The sequence below is a fragment of the Ursus americanus genome, chromosome X (genome assembly GCF_024610735.1).
Source record: "Ursus americanus isolate L20-20 chromosome X, mUrsAme1.1.p, whole genome shotgun sequence".
Classification (NCBI taxonomy): domain Eukaryota; kingdom Metazoa; phylum Chordata; class Mammalia; order Carnivora; family Ursidae; genus Ursus; species Ursus americanus.
In genome coordinates this window covers 120,682,854-120,699,652 of record NC_142164.1, presented here as the reverse complement: position 1 = coordinate 120,699,652, position 16,799 = coordinate 120,682,854, and the positions used below count along the sequence as shown (strand labels likewise).

At 55.4% G+C, this 16,799-nt stretch overlaps 1 protein-coding gene and 1 long non-coding RNA gene across 4 annotated transcripts in view; one reads left to right on the top strand and one right to left on the bottom strand.

Moving 5' to 3' along the window:
• The window catches only part of PRKX (protein kinase cAMP-dependent X-linked catalytic subunit), an 83,542-nt gene extending 68,735 nt beyond the window's left edge, over positions 1 to 14,807 (bottom strand). Inside the window, exon 1 of the mRNA XM_045813668.2 lies at positions 14,423 to 14,807. Within this exon, the coding sequence (XP_045669624.2) occupies positions 14,423 to 14,597 (175 nt within the window). The 5' untranslated portion in view covers positions 14,598 to 14,807. The remainder of the gene's footprint in view (positions 1 to 14,422) is intronic.
• The window catches only part of LOC123802776 (uncharacterized), a 77,621-nt gene continuing 74,771 nt past the window's right edge, over positions 13,950 to 16,799 (top strand). For 2 of the 3 annotated variants that reach the window (XR_015723377.1, XR_006782647.2), the window contains exon 1: positions 16,089 to 16,750. This is a non-coding gene — a long non-coding RNA (uncharacterized LOC123802776). Of the gene's footprint in view, positions 14,136 to 16,088; positions 16,751 to 16,799 lie in introns of those variants that run through there. The other variant, XR_015723376.1, reaches the window with a different exon arrangement.

Sequence of the window (16,799 nt, the reverse complement as noted above, 5' to 3'; positions counted from 1 at the left end):
TCAATCCACACTGCACTGTCACTCAACTTTTCCTTTTTTATTTTTTTTAAGATCTTATTTATTTGAGAGAGAGAGAGAGAGCACAAGCAGGGAGAGCGACAGAGAGGAACACGCATGCTCCCTACCGAGCAAGGAGCCCAATGTGAGACCCTGGGATCATGACCTGAGCCAAAGGCAGACGCAGCACCATCTGAGCCACCCAGGCGTCACTCAACTTTTCCTTCCGAAGGAAGACAAGCCCTCGGAACTCAGAGCAGCCGTACTGAAATGCAGCGCATTCACCGGACACGCTTCTAGAGCACGTCGCTGCTGACTTGTGTTCTTCAAACTCAGGTTTGTGGCTTGTTCAGAGAGGAAGAGGCAGTCAAGGGTGTTGGTGACTTGGAGGAGGGGAGCCTGAGCTGCACCAGTACCAGCTGGGACAGAGAGACAGAAACAGGTGAGGAAGCCACGTACAAGAATCCACGGGCCCCAAGCATACGACAAACTCGAGGCTGAACTCCCAACTCCTTTGGGCTGCCCCGAAGGCGGCTGGAACACAGAAGGGATGGATGGTGATTTCTCAGCTATTTCTCAGAGTTTCAATGTCCTTTCTTTCACGGCTCCCCCACCCTACACTCAGAATGGTGCTCACAACAAGACAGTTGAAGAAAGAAGAGTGAACAACACGAAAGAGCTACAGAGAGAATAACATAAACCCAAGTACGAGAACACACATAACACTTAGAGCAATCCAGAAGGCTGAAAAAGCAAGAAAAAACTACAGAAGGCAAAGTCAGAGAAAGAAAGACCAGACCAGCAAGCAGAAGAATGACCGAAAATGAAAGTAGAAATCAGTGAAATGAAGAACAAGAAATCGACAGAGGAGAAAGAAAGAAAAAAAAACAATCAAAGAAAGACGACTCTGGTTCTTTGGACAGATCAATACAAGTGAGATTCCAAAATTTGTCATCAGAATAAAATACTGAACTATTTAAGGATCGAGCAAAGAAAAGCTTTCCTAAGTCAAATCACCTGACAACTAGACCCGACTATCTGGGGAACAGGGAGTCATTACTGATTTATTTTTCTACATCGACTACTTTTTTCTTAAGGAGAAATGATAAGGGAGTCCAGTGCCTGCGAAGAGGACATCCTAGGCAGTCTGTCTTCTTCATGCCCTTCCTGGATTTTCCGAGCTCTGCAGAATGATTTCCTCCTCTGCAGTTGTCCCCAGACATTCAGCTGGCTCAGTATCCTCTTGGGGGACTGCCCAGTGACGCACCGCCAACGTGAGCACGTACGGCCACACGCATGCACGCTCGGGCACACACCCAGCCCCGCTTCTGGCTGCCCTCCCCACTCAGATCCCAGGGGCCCCAAGCGTGACAAAGGCCTTCTTTTTCTCCAGAGCCCCGGCGCTTGGCCAGCCACACCCAGCCCCACATCTGCACAGCCCTTTGTTCTGTGGAGTGGCTCCCAAGATAATGATCCAGCAGCATGAAATCATCCACCAAATTAATTGTCAACCACTTGAAAAGAGCTCTCTGGAGGTTGCCCGGCGAACCTCCTTGATGGGCTGCTTCATCACAACTATTTGCAAACCAACCACCTCAAGACAAGGACCCAAATGCCTGGGCAGGACACCTGTTCAAGACCACGGTGACACCGGGTGTGACTGCCTGGTGGGACCTTGTGCATTTTAGCAGGGAGTCTGTGGGGCAGCCTCTTTCTTCTGTTACCTGCCGGAAAAAGCAGTATGGATTTCCAAGTGGAGAAGGGGGTAACCAAGGTCAGCACAGAAGACATTGTGTCCAAGGTGGATGTCTCTCTCAAACACGGAAATGCCCAGTTAGGTAGGGTCCCAGACGCCCAGGATCTAGCCTTGGCAGGCTGCCTGCACCGAGCGGGATGGGAAGGCACAAACAGGTGCTGGAGGGGGCCACTGGACACCTGAGCTGAGCTAAGGGGCCAGAAGGATCGTCCACAAGTGTCCTACACGAAACTCCTACACCAGGACACAGGATGCTCAGGGCCGTGCCCAGCCTCCCACCCTGAAGAATCTCCACTTGGCCTCCTTGGAGTGTACGGGGAGGAAGAACCAGCTGTGCCACAGGAGGAAGGAATCTCCCCCCTGGAACGAGCACTCCCTTCCACCCTCAATACAGGGGGCTCCACTGGGGTGAGCCTTGCAAACTCAGGATGCTTCAATGGAGAAGTCGCTGGACAACTTCAAATGCATCAGTGGCGATGTGTCTATCACGTTTTGTCCGATTCAGATGTACTCCAAATGCCAACTGGACTCCCACCTAAGTGCCCTGATGGTAAAGCCAAAGTGTACCATCCAGTCCACCCCGCCCAGCGTACAATCGGAAATCCCTCCCCGTGAGAAGCAAGGGAGAACGCTCCCGGAATTAGCTGCCTAGAAGCTTTCATAGTATTGGCTTTATTATCCTTGCACGAGCTCACTTGGAAAAAAGAGCCTGCCAAGCTTACAAAAGAAAAAACGTGCATGTGTTATTGAATTAATCAGCAAGCTCAAGATTCCCTGCAAACAATCACGTGTCTGTGTTCCTTATCTGGCTCCTCCAGGTGGACACAAGCCCTGCTTCTGGGATGCCATGTGGCCACCTGGACAGAGCTCCCAGTACCTGGTCCAGAGCCACCCGTCCGACCGTGCATTTGGGGCTGGACTCAAGCTTCCAGAAGGTAAGGCTGTCATTCCAGCTTTGAGCCATCCCACGTCCGGGGCTCCCTGTAACATGAGAACTGGTTCTGCACGCCCCGCGCAGAGGATGAGTCCCAGAGGGAGGGCAATGAGTCCTCGTACGGGGTTCCAGCCAGGTAGAGGAGGGCACAGATGTGAGCTGGGCAGTTAACTCGATGAATCCCTTGTCTTCCCCCCTCTTTGTCTCTGTCTCTGTCTCTGTCTCTCTCTCTCTCTCTCTCACACACACACACACACACACACACACACACACACACACACACTTACAGCCACGTGCATAGCAAATCAGAGCTAGCATCTCTCCTCCTAACGGAAGAGCTTTTTATTGTTAATGTGGTTTGTCCGCAGATGGAAGTCAGTGCAGCTGGACAAGGGCACAGCGGGGCTGGAGTGCAGCCACCTACCCCACCCCACTTTCTTAACCCCACTCTCAGAAGCCACTTCTAAGGCAAGGCAAGCACAGCACATGACAGGAAGCGGGTGGCGTGCACAGAATAATGCCTTTTTCCCAAAAGACGTTGACATCCTAATCCCCAGATCCCGTGAATACGTTGAAGGGAGAACTGAGTTTCTAGGTGCTACTTACAGATGCTAAGTACTTGACTTGAAACAGGGAAATGATCCTTGGTCATGTGGGTGAGTCCTTACAAGGACGAGAGAGGGAGGGGAGGAAGAACCGGAGACAGAGACATGGCAGCATGAGATGGACCTGACCCAACTGTGCTGTCCTAGAGAACGGATGAAGGCATCGTAAGCCAAAGAAGGCAGACGGCCATCTAGAAGCTGTAAGAAGCAGGGAGCCTCTGGAAGGGAACGCAGCCCCGCTGACCCTTGATACTGACCCACTAACACTCACCTTCAGACTCCTACCTTGCAGAGCCGTGGGATTGAAAAAATGTGTGTTGTTTTAAGCCACTAGGCGTAGGATCATTCATCAGAGCCGCCGTAGGACAGTAATGTGGGGACAAAGTCCACAGAGGGAGCAGAGCAGTAGAGCAAGTGAAGATAACCTTGCAGTGGGCTGCCTCTGCGACCCTGCCTTGAGCCCCAACTCCCTAACCCTGGGGCTAGCACAAGGTGTCCTGTGCAGGGGTGGGGTGGGGCGAAGGCTCTCAGCAGCCTCAAGACAAACATAGCCAGAAGGCTCCAGGTGTTCCGAACGGAATTAGCTCCAAATCCAGGCAAATACCACCACCATCCATCCCTGAAGTGATGGACCTCCACTATGCTTGGGAATGGATGGTCGCCATGATGATGGTGGTGATGATGGTGGTGATGACGACGATGATGGCGACGACGGCTTTGGTGAGGTGTGCTTACTGCCTGGCTGATGCCCAGAGGACAGGAGACACAGGTGCTCAAGGCTGAAGCTCCGCACTCATCCTCAAAGGACGGAGAAAAACACAACACGCACCTGCCAAGGTATGTGGAGAAGCACATCCTAGCAAAGGACCACTCAGGGTCAGAGCCCTTCACGGATGCCTCCTCAAGGACTGTGCGGGGAAAATGGCGGGATGGAGAGCCAGGTGCACATGCACCCTGAAACTATGCCCCATTTAGTGACCACAGAGATGGGAGCAAGAGTGGCCAAGAGGCAGGGTTTCTGTCCCAATCACTCAACCCAGGAACCTGAGCACCAACCCTATACACTACGTTGGTTCTTCAATGCTCGGAACCCTGTTCCTGAGCAGTGACGGGGGACCAGCCTCCAATAGGAGAAGAATAAGAAAGGCGGGTCATGAAACAGGGATGAGGTAATGGGTCAGAAAAAGGCTTAGAGGACACTAGACTCTCGGGGGGTCACTTCTAATGGGTGTGGGGTTTCAGTGTGGGGAAACGCTAAAGTGTTGGAAGTGAGGGTCGCAAAACAGTGTGAATTACTTAATGTCACTGAGGTGCACACTTCAGACTGGTTAGAATGATGAATTTTATGTGATATCACTACCATAAAAAAAATTCTTAAAAAAAAAATAAACAGATTTAGAAAAACCCAGCGTGGTCACCCAAGGTAACTTCCTAAGACTTCCTAAGACCAGCCTCCAATAGGAGAAGAATAAGAAAGGCGGGTCATGAAACAGGGATGAGGTAATGGGTCAGAAAAAGGCTTAGAGGACACTAGACTCTCGGGGGGTCACTTCTAATGGGTGTGGGGTTTCAGTGTGGGAAAACGCTAAAGTGTTGGAAGTGAGGGTCGCAAAACAGTGTGAATTACTTAATGTCACTGAGGTGCACACTTCAGACTGGTTAGAATGATGAATTTTATGTGGTATCACTACCATAAAAAAAATTCTTAAAAAAAAAATAAACAGATTTAGAAAAACCCAGCGTGGTCACCCAAGGTAACTTCCTAAGACTTCCTAAGACCAGCCTCCAATAGGAGAAGAATAAGAAAGGCGGGTCATGAAACAGGGATGAGGTAATGGGTCAGAAAAAGGCTTAGAGGACACTAGACTCTCGGGGGGTCACTTCTAATGGGTGTGGGGTTTCAGTGTGGGAAAACGCTAAAGTGTTGGAAGTGAGGGTCGCAAAACAGTGTGAATTACTTAATGTCACTGAGGTGCACACTTCAGACTGGTTAGAATGATGAATTTTATGTGGTATCACTACCATAAAAAAAATTCTTAAAAAAAAAATAAACAGATTTAGAAAGACCCAGCGTGGTCACCCAAGGTGACTTCCTAAGACATGGAGAGACCCGGTTGCATACACCCGGTCACACAGACATCACAGCAGATGGGATGCAGGGTCGCCCTTCTCGGTGGAGGGTGAAGGAGATCCGCGCAGCGCCCCGGGAAAGCCACCGGAACATGTGGCATCTGGGAACCAGGAGCTGCACACAGCATCCCCGGGAACGAGCAACACCTCTCATTCACAGGGGCTCTCCCTTTTCCAGGAAGAAAGAATGCCCACGGCCCAGGCAGAGGTCTGGGAAAGGTGCTACTGCAATGACCAAAGAACGAGTAGAGTTGAGGGGTTGTGGTGAACACTACTTAAGTCCTGACACCTTTATGTGACAGTTACCAATGACCAGAGAGAAGGAAAGGGCAGTGGGCGGGTGGTGATGCATGACAGGACGGCAGGGAGAGGTGCTGCCAGGACGAGCAGAGAGCTGATCTTTACACTATCACCATAGTCTTCTGTCCTTTGCCACAAAAAGATCCTGCTTTCAGCCCTCCGAGCGGATGAGCCAAATCCACCCGGGGTGACGCTTCAATACTGCATTATGGGAGCTCCAAAGGGATGGAGGTATCATCTGATGCATTAGAAGTTTCACAGGTGTCATGGGCTGAATTGTGTCCCTCCCCCACAGAAAATTTACGTTTACATCCCCATCTCCAGGACCTCAGAACGCGGCGATCTTTGGATGGGGTCTTGAAAGTGATTAAGGTAAAATGAGGTCACTGAGGTGTGTGGCCTGATCCCACAGGGCTGGTGTCCTCCTAAGAAGAGAAGATTACGACACAGACACGCACAGAGGGAAGACCATGTAAGGGCACAGGGAGAAGACGGAGTCTACACACCGAGCAGAGAGGCCTCAGGAGGAACCAGCCTTGGCCACGCCTGGATCTTGGACTTCCAGCCTCCACGAGTGGGAGAGAATAAATGTCTATTGTTGAAGCCGCCCCATCTCTGGCACTTTGTTTCTTTAAAGCAAACTCACAGAACAGGATAAACAAAATGTCGTCTTATCCATTCCATGAAATATTAGTCATAAGAAAGAATGAACTACTGACACATACTAGACACACAGATGAAACTCAAAATCAGGCTAAGTGAAAGAAACCAGTTAAAAAAGGTTCTACACCGTATGATTCCATTCTTATGAAACGTCCAGAATATGCAAATATACACAGACAGAAAGTAGATTGGTGGGAGTCAAGGGCAAGGGGAACAGGGAGTGACTGCTTGATGGGTACGGGGTGTTCCTTGGGGACTGATGGAAAGAAGGGATGCTTACACACCGTGGATGTGCTAAATGCCCCTGCATTGTTCACTATAAAACAATTCTGTTATGTGAACTTCAAAGAAAAAGTTTTACGGGTGGCAGAAATGATGATGGTAGAAATCACGCTGACGATGGGAAAAAAGTGGTAGGATGTGGGCGTGTTGAAGGGAAGGTGGTGACGAAGGTGGTGGTGGTGGTGAGGACAACGATGATGGGGTTGGGGATGATGGTGATGGTGGTCATGACGGCCATGACGGCCATGATGATGATGGTGGTGTTGGTGAGAAAGATGGTAGAAACGATAGGATGTGGGTGGGTGCTGAACGGAAGGTGGTGATGAAGGTGGTGATGATGACGGGTTGGCGATGATGATGGTGGTGGTGATGATAGTGATGGTTAAGATGATCAATATGGTGGAAAAGGTAGAATGTGGGCAGGTGCGAGGGAGAGGCACTGATAAAGGAGATGGTGATGATGTGGGGATCTTCTCTCCCAAACACTGCTCCATCCAAAACCCTTCTTCCGTTGCCTGATGGCAGTGCAAGTTTTCTAATTATTCAACCCAAACACCTGGGAGTTACCCACGACTGTTCTCTAAGTCACTGTTACACACTGAATGTCTGTGTCCGTTCCCCTCCCGACATAAAAATTCATGCCTTGAAGGCCTAAATCCCAGCGTGACTGTATCTGGAGATGAACTTCTAAGGAAGTAATAAACGTGAAATGAGGTCATCAGAGTGGGGCCGTCATCCTACAGACCACTTGTAAGAAGAGACGCCACAGAACATACCCTCTCTCCGCCCCCACCCTTTCTCCTTGCACAGACATTCAGGGAAGCCCAAGCAAAGGTACACACATGATAGGCCCCACACAGAAGCTCTGCGTCGTCCCCTCTGTGCTTGCTCAGTCCCACACCAGCCACAGTGACCTTCTGAGAGCTTCCAGAACATGCCCGGTGGGCTCTGAGGTGGGGCCGGCCACCTGTGTTCGGACAAGCCCTCCAGGGAATTCTGCTGAAGCTCAAGGCTGAGAACCAGCCACTGTGCTCATTGTCTTCCGGGGGTGTCCCCATGGCTAGCCCCCTCCTCGTCTTCCAGGACTTGACCAAACCTCTCCTTCTGGGAAAGGCAGGCCCCATAACCTCCATAACCTCCCGCACATGTCAGCATGCCCCTACCCCTCCTCGGCACGCAGGTGTTCCAACCCGCATGGCGCTGCTCTGTTCTTCCCCCACTTCTGACAGCCTTGAACCAACGACCAAATGCACGTGTCACACCCAGTACCCACTGTCCACCTCTCTCGGCGTAACGTAAACTCCAGATGCAGGGACCCCTGTGTTGAGTTGTCTATTACCTCCCACAGCCAGAGAGCAGGGAGTTCAGGGGCGGCTCCACCGATATCCACCACGAACAGGGACAACTACCGTCCTGAGAGGCCGGGGCCCAGGGATTTCCCACCATCGGGGACTTTCAGGCTTTCCGGGAAGGTCCCTGCCCAATGCAGACACGCCAACCGCCCATGTATGAGTGAACACGTGAACAGACGATGGCAGTTGCCCTCTGTGGCACACACGCCATGCCGAACACCACGGTACAACCCATCAGCTCCGCAGTGAGGCGCTGCGACGTCATCGCGAGCCACGTGTTCCTGGGGGATAGGACGATGAAGGGACGACACCTGCTCAGAGACACACAGCTAGCAAACAGCCCTGCAGACGTCTCTGCCCCCACTCTGTTTCGTTTCAGGGGAAGAGGCACGAGCGCCGTGGGAGAGGAGGAAGGCACAGGGCAGGGGACTGCCGAGCTGCCGACAGCTGGCGGACCATGCAGAGAAGGGGGGCAGAAAACCCCCAATGCAGCGGCCGACTCCTCTCGTGGACATCCTTGTGAGATCAAGGGAGATGACAGTCCTCTGCCTGGTACCCTGTCTACGATCACGACAAAGCCCACCTTGATTACCCAGTACTCTGCTCCCCTTCCCAACAAGAACAGCATATACAGAGTTCAAAGAAAAAAAGGAAAACATGAGTCTCCAAAGGGTGGTGAAGGTCATGACGTTGTGGTCATTTGAAAAAACCTTGGGGGAAACACAGAGAGCCCCACGGTGTCACTCCCAGAGACTGAAAGTGGTTTTCAGAGAAATCGTACCACGTTCATCTCTCAGAAAGAACACTGTGGTCAGAAGCCTCATCACTGGTGATCCCAAGGCGGCCACGCTGCTGGCACCCAGCCAGGACACGTCCATGTCATGTGTTGCCCGGTTCTCCCAGGTACAAAGGTGGCCTCCCGGGTTGTCCCCGGCTGAGGAGGAACTCACCCAGGAAGCAGATCTGAGACCGCCATCACAGTGCCGTGTCCCCACCCATATGGGTGACGCAAGCAGGGACAAGGAGGGTTGTCCCAGACAGACACGGGGAGTGAGGTGAGGTGTCCTCCCCTGGGGGTTCTAGAACAAGACGAGGGAAGTCTGCTGCTGGGGCAGCCAGCACCCTGTACCCCAAAGGAGGAGTTCAGGAGAGGGAAGTCAGGACAACACACAACGAGGAGTAAAACCGAGTATTATGGACGGAATGTGTTTGTCGTCCCCCCCCCCATTTCATACGATGAAGCACTAATTCCCAATAAAATAGTATTTACATATTCAAGTGGGTCTTTGGGATGTGATTAAGATTAGGTGAAGTCATGAGAATGGGGTCCCTTATGATGAACTTAGTTCCCTTATAACAGACACCAGGACGCTTGCTTCTCCTGTCTCCCTTCCCACCGTAGCAGCACACAGCCAGGTGGTGGCCATCTACAAGCCAGGGAGGGCGCTCACCAGAACCCATCCATGCTCTGGCATCCTGACCTCAGACTTCTGGCCTCTAGAGCTGTGAAAAATAAAGCCGTGTCGTTTAAAAGCCACCTGGTTCATGGTATTTTGTTACAGCAACCTAAGGTGGAAACGGATTCAAGATGGCACCCCTTGGTCTGGCCATGCGGGAAAGCCTGGCTTTGCAAAAGGGGGGGGACAAGAGGAAGTAGACACCGTGTGCAGGCTTCAGCTGGCTGCTCTCTGGGGGGAAGGGGGTGGTTGCAAGGGAGCAGAACTAGAGGTAGAATTAGAACAAGTTCCTGGCGGTGTTCCACCCAGCTCTGGGGATGGCCCTCCTCAAACAGTGAGTTACGGATGCCCTGTCTTCTGAAATGAACACATCGCTCTCCTGTGTTAACCACACCCACGTGCTATCTCTAGGATCAGGCCACCCGTGGAAAGCATCGTACAACTTGTAGCTGGATGTCGGGCACCTCCAAGGGTTTGGGGAAACCAATTCATGGACCTAAGGCACCATGGTCTAAAGCAGCCTACAAGTCAGCTCTGCAATCCCGTGGCAGGTGTATTCGTTTTCTCATTAGGTGTCCTAGGGCAGCCACCACGTAGTGGCTTAAAACAATAGGAATTCATGCCCTCCCAGTTCTAGAGACCAGGACTCTGAGATCCACATGGGGCAGGACCACTGAGATCCAGGTGGGGCAGGGCTTTCAACCCCTCCTGAGGCTCCAAGGGAGGGTCCTAACTGCCTCTTGCAGCTTCTGGGGCTCCAGGCGTCCCTGGGCTGGTGAGCTGGTGACCGCGTCCCTTCCATCTCTGCCTCTGTCCTCACGTGGCTTCTCCTCTGTGTCTGTATGTCTCCTCCTCTGTCTCTTACAAGGACACATGCCATTGGATTTAAGGCTATCCTAGTACAATGAACTTCATCTCAATACTTAATTACATCTGCAAAGAGCCTATTTCTAAATAAGGTTCCATTTGCAGTTCTGAGAGGGAGGACATGAATTTGGGGTGGGGGACTCTACTCACCCCAGGACAGCAAAGGCTGTGTGCATGTGTTTGCTCATCTCTCCCACTGTCCATTTTTTATTCCTGGTTTGTCCTCATCTGGTCTTTTCCATCCCCTATTTCCTTTCCACGGGTGCTTTTTCTCTGCCCTCTTGAGGGGGGAAAATCTGGGCTCTGCATCTTCCCATTGGACCCTCGCCCCCTTCGAGATGGCAAGGGAAAAAGAAAAAGCATTCGTGGAAGGAAGCACACAGAATCGGTAAGTCCATGGAGACAGAGTGCAGAGTCCCGATCAGTGGGGGCTGGGGGAAGGGGTTGAGGACTGACAGCTCACGGGGATGGGGTCTCCTCTGGGGAGGTAAGAAGAATGTTTCGGAAGTGGATGGAAGTGCTGGTCGCGCCAACTTTTTCAATGTACGAAACACGGCTGGACGGCTTGCTGAAAAATGGTTCGTTTTTTTTGTTACGGGAACTTGATCTCAATTTTAAAAAAATGAAGGGGAACAAGGTGTAGGACTTCTGTCCCTGGCCATACTCTTTTTCTAATAGGTCATCCGATTTTTGAAGTTCCCGGAAGGCGGTCAGATGGAAAGTGTGGGTCACGTGCATTCACAAGTTACCGGCGACACGCCCGTGAAGGATGGACGGGATCAAACGGTGATCTCGATTTTCTGCGTATTGTTAAGCAAGAACCACTTCCTCATAATGGCTTATGTCAACACCGCCCATAGGACGGACCGCTTGTCTAGGAGCACGGCAACACCACACTGCTTGCAACTCCACTCCTCGTGGAGCTGTGCCGGTGTGATGTTTGGGGGTTTGGTAAGAGCCCAGGTTAGAGGGGGCGAAACCAGGGCCAATTTGGGGGCAACTGCCCGTGCAGGAGACACTCCCGCCACTATCAGGAAACCGATTTGGAGAACTTTACAAACCGTCTGTAATTAAGATATTCGTGAAGGCAGGTCTCCTCAGGATTAAGGAACTACAACTTGCCCAATGCATTACGTGCCATCGGAAATAACAGGTGTGAAGTGGGAGCCTCGAGTCTGTGCTGAGGGAATGAGTTCTGTCCTCAATTTGGGGGTGTTGGCTGAAAAACGGCACAAGATAAAAAGGCACAGCCCGGCAGCCACACACACCCTCAAAGTACAGCCTGCAAACACCAAGGAGCACGGGACATGGTCTGTGGCCTCCCAGCACGACTGTACCGACACGGACATCCTGGCTGGGCTTGCTTGCACTCCTTTCCTGCTCTGAGTCCGTGTTTCTCTAGCTAGGAAATCGTAGTTGAGCCCAGACACGCCCCAACGTCGCTCCCCTGCTCTGCAACGCCATCACCAGATTTGGCAGTAACGCAAGCTGAGATTTCTTCCTAACTGTCCGGATTTCTGGGCAATCGGATCCTCTAGAACGCTAACACACGCCCTGTGTCCAACTTGCCTCCTCCTTCTACCTCCAGGGGCTGCCCCGGGGACTCGGCCGTCCCTTTGCAGCAGGGTCTTGAGCTGAAAGTACCTCCCGGACTGGCAGACGGGCTGTCTAAGAGCCACTCCGGGCGTGCCTAAATCAGGGACAAGCACAGGTGTGCTCACCTGCTGTGTCCTGAATACCCACATCCCCACAAACCGTGTGTGTGCGATTCTGACTCGGCATTTCTGCCCCCTCGGGAGCCTCCCCTGCGTGCCCAGCTCACAGGCAGACGTGCGGAATGAACACCATGAGGGACACAGCAAGCCCCCCCCCCCACATGGATGAAATGCAAGTTAGAATTGCACACAGTCAAGGGCAGAGCCCAGCGGCACCCTTCCACCCTGACTCCTTCTGGATACAAAGTCCCAAGGCACAGGGAGGGTGCTAAGTAAAAGCAAAGAGAGGTTTGGGGTGTTTGCGTGCTGTGGGTCTGCTTTGGGTGTGGGTCAAGGAGAGCCGCACTGCTCAACTGGGAACGTGCATACAGACGCCCCTGGACCACGCGGGACCCCTGGGTGCCTGGCTGGCACGGGAGACAGAGAGGAGGCCAGCCTGTAACTGCACGGGCAGAGCTCAGACTGAGCCCTCTCGGGAACCCACTGCACCTTACAAACCGTCCTCTGGCTGGTGGACACTGTGGCTCAGACACATGACTGGGACGGCTGGGGAACACTGGGGATTCCTTAACGCTGAGTCTCTGTCTCTTGCATACACACCTGGGTCTGTCCCCGGTCTGGCGCTCCCTTCACACCCTGGGGGCCCACAGGAAGTTATCCTTGGAGAACAAGCATCCTCTTCATCAAGAGGCAAAGACCAGTGGAAGAAGTCACCCTCCCCTGCACACCCCTCTCAGTCCCCAGAGGAGGAGACATTCTATTTTTAAGGGCAAGATGACGGGCTGGCCACCCCGTGCCCACTTGGCAGTGCCCACAGGACCCCACGTGACTGCAGGCACAACAATAGGTCACGGGGACGGCCCACCAGCCCGCCCACACCCTGCTGGCCACCAGCCCCGGCACCTTTGACAACAGACCCATGTGTGTGCCCAAAAGACAATTGGTGGTTCTGTGTGCCAAGACACGGCGGGTCCTTCACCAACTTTCCATTGTTCACTTGTATTTCCACCTACTCCTGGTGTCACCCCACGGGTTGGGTTTCTGCCCCACCGTGCAACCCTGCAAAGCACAGCCTGCCTTTCAATCAGCCCCAGCGTCCGGGGGCAGGGGGGCGGGGGGGGGGCAGGGGAGGGAAGGAGAGAGGGACACAGAGACCGACGGAACGGAGATGAGGAGGTTAACAGGGACAGAGAGGAAGCCTTCCCTCCTTCCCAAATCAGGTTTCCTGCAGACCCCTCCCTCCCGCCGCGCAGGGAGACCGGGCACGGAAAAGAGAAGTGTTCCTCTCTGCGGACGGTGGGTTACAACGCCAATGTGGCCGTGCCTGTCGGTCTGATTAAACCCTAGGGCATGACCTTGAGCCCCGGCTTCCTGATTCCCTGCCCAGCTTCCTCCTTTCCAGAAGAGGGGCAGGGGACCCAGGAAAACTCCCTGAACACCCCCAGCTCCCCCCGCCCGTGACATGCAGCTTGTCTCCTTCCCCACTTATCTGACAAGCACCCCATCTCCTAAACCCCGTGAACAACAGAGTCGCTAAAAAGCCACAGCGGGTCGTGCCCACAACTCGAACCCAGCGCCGACCTCGGGCGCGGATTTTCTAGCCCAGTCACGGCGGCCGCATAATATCCTAGAGACTTTCGCGATTCAGGGGCGCCAGGCGACCTGGAAACTACATGTCCAGGTGCCCAACTGCGACCACAATCAAAGGGAAGAGGACAAAAGGAAATCAGTGTGTGCTCAAGAATGCCAACTTCCAGCGGCACGAGACGAAAAGCACGCGCGGTGTCGGGAAATGGGTAATCCATCTCTAACGCCGTCAGTCCCCCCCGCCACGCCCGCCCCCGTTACGCCCCAGGACACCTGTCCCCGCCAAGCCCCTGGTGAGGTCTAAAGTCTACGCGGGAGCATCCTGCCGCTGGGCAGAGGGAGGCCGGCCAGGAAGACTTGCGCAGGTTCCTCTGGTCGCCGCCTCTGTCCCTCGGGGCCCATGGCTGCGAGGGCGGGCGAGGCGCCCTATATGACGTGACCCCCAGGAAGTTTTGTGACGTCCAGTGGCACAGGCACCAGGGGGATTGGGGTAGGAGGAGGGGAGTTCTAAATCAGGAGACTCCTGGGGCGCGGGACAGGGAGCCGGCAGTGGGGGAGGCTCGCGGGAGCTGGGGGTGGGGACACCTTCCAACTCTGGGAGCGCCCGAGGGTCCTGGGGCGCACCGCCAGCCGGCGCGGAGACCCTGAGCAGACAGGACCGGGCAGGACGGCTCAGGGAGGCGGCCGGGCGACGGCACACCGGCCCTTTGTCTGACGCCTGCGTCCCGGGCGGCGCCGAAAGACCCTGCGGGCCGGGTCCCCGCGCGCCCTACTCACCCACGGTGGCCAGCGTGTCGAAGTCCTGCAGGCGGTAGGCTGGAGGCTCCGGCGAGGGCGCCTCGGGGCTGGGGCAGAGCGCGGGCGCCCCGTCGGGGGTCTCCCCACAGCTCTCCTGAGGATCGGGGTCCGTCGCGGCCGCCTTGGCCGTCTTGGCCAGCCCGGGCGCCTCCATGGGGGCGCGCTCCAGTCCGGGGCGCCGGGCCGGGACGGGGAGCGCGGAGGTCCGGGCTTGCCGGGACGCAGCCTCGGAGGGCGGCGCGGCGGCGGCGGCATTAGCGGCGCCCACCCATGCGCGTCCCCCGCCTCCCGGTCCGCGGCCCGGCGCGACTGGCGGAGCGGCGGGGACAATGGCGGGGCGCGGGGCGGCGCTCACTGCAGCAGCAGCAGCAGCAGCTGGTGGGAGTAGCCGGCAGCCTCGGGGGGCGGGCCCGGGGGCCCGGGCGGCGGCGGGGGCGGGGGCGGCGGCGCGGCCGAGGCAGGGGGCGCGGCCCGGGCTGGCGGGGGCGAGGCGGGGTCCCGGCCGCGGGCGCCCGGCTCCCTGTTCATTCCTCGTGGCTCGCGTCCGCCGCCACCCGCGCCGGCGCTGCGTGCGCGCTAGTTGGGGGCCGGGCGGAAACGGCCTGGGCGGGGCCGCGCGCTCTCCAGCCCGCCGACGGGCGTGTCGCTGGGGCCCCCGCGCTCCGCCCCCGCCGCGCCCCAGTCCGGGATCCGAGAGGCCGGCGCGCGGGGGCGGGCGGCGTGGAGAAGGTGGCCGCGCCCCGTGCGCCGCCGGGGGCGCCCCGGGGGAGAGGTCCCCAGCCGAGCTCCCCGGGGGACGCGCGGGCCGGCCACCGCGCTCGCTGCGCCCCAGCCCGGAAGGGTGGGAGGCGGGGCGCGCTGGGGACAGGGAGGGCGTGGCTCCAACAAAAGTAAAGTTAAAAAATCAAACTGAACGGGAGCGAAAGGCGGGTGAGTCGCTCCGCGGGCTCTTCGGTGTCCGCGCGCCCCCGAGGACGGCTGCCAGGTCTAGCGAATAAAAACCCGGCCCGTGTCAGCTTCCTGGTTTCTCGGGGGGACCATGGTGATGCAAAACGCTAGCTGGGGGGGGGGGGGGGCGGGGGCGGGCGCGCGAGTGCGCTGGACCCTCCCCCCGCACCCCTCGTTTCTGGGCACCTTCCTGCGAATCCATGAGTATTTCCAAAGAACCATTTTTTAAACACAAGGAGACACAGGTTTAAGAGAGAGGACGAGCACCCCCCCCCCAAAAAAAAAAAACAAAAACGCAGCACGTGCCCCTGGTTGGGTCACTGGTTTAAACCCAAGTCGCACAATTTGGAGAAGAAATGCAGGGCGCCCCAGATCCATTTGAATTTCAGATCCACGAGAGTCCCACCCCCCCGCAGTGTATGTCCCAGGCCATATCTGGATATACTTAGACAATAAATGAGTAGCGCGTATCTGAAACTGGAATGTTCACTGGACGTCCTCTCTTTTATCTGGCCACCCTGTCCCCGGGCATCCGGTGAAATGCGGGCCGGGAAGGGGTGTTCCCAGATGAGGCCCCGCGGACCACACTTTGAGCTCCAAAGAGAGGACATACTGACTCCACCTGGTTTGAAGGCATCTCGGCCATTCCGCGCTTGGACGCGGTGGGGGGGTGTCCTGCCGCTCAGTCCTGGGGTCGGGGAGGGGGCGGTTTTTTACAGACACCAGGCCCTGTCTGCCTGGCTTGGCCAACTGGGAGGGGGCCACAGGAAATCAAAGCCTGGCTCTGGGTGTGGCTTTCTGGCCCCTGGCTGTCAGCTTTGGGCCAGCGTTCATCTGCACATTGTGGGTGGCATTTTCCCCGGGCATTAGGCCTGCTGTCTTTGCTTGTTGCCAAATCTTGAGCTGGAATGTAAAAAATGCGTGCCCGGAGCAGGCCGTGTGCACCGGGTTGGAACAAGGAGGCGCTCTGGCCACCAGGCCCTGCCGAGCGATGGGGGGCACCCTAGACGGTCCTCGGGGGCACGTCCCCGTCCCCCTTGCCACTGTGATGGTCCTAGGTGACTAAGGTTGGTGGTCAAGGCTGGGTCCATTAGGAGCATGCTTTTCCCTTCCAGTTGCACCCAGGCAGAAAAGGGTCACAGACAAACTTTGAGAATTAAACTCTGGGTTGCAGAGTGGATGTGACTCCTCCCTCTCCCATCGGTGAGCCTGACCACAGACCTACGTCTTCCTATAAATATCCTGGGCAGGTTTTGCAACACCTTGCTGTACAAGCCAGCTTTCATCTGGAAGGATTCATAAACATTCTTCAGAAACCACAGCCTATGACTCGAAAGGCAACACAGAACAAGAATCCTGGTAAGCAAGGCGTTATAGGGCTATGACCGCCTTTATCATCCTGCCGCAT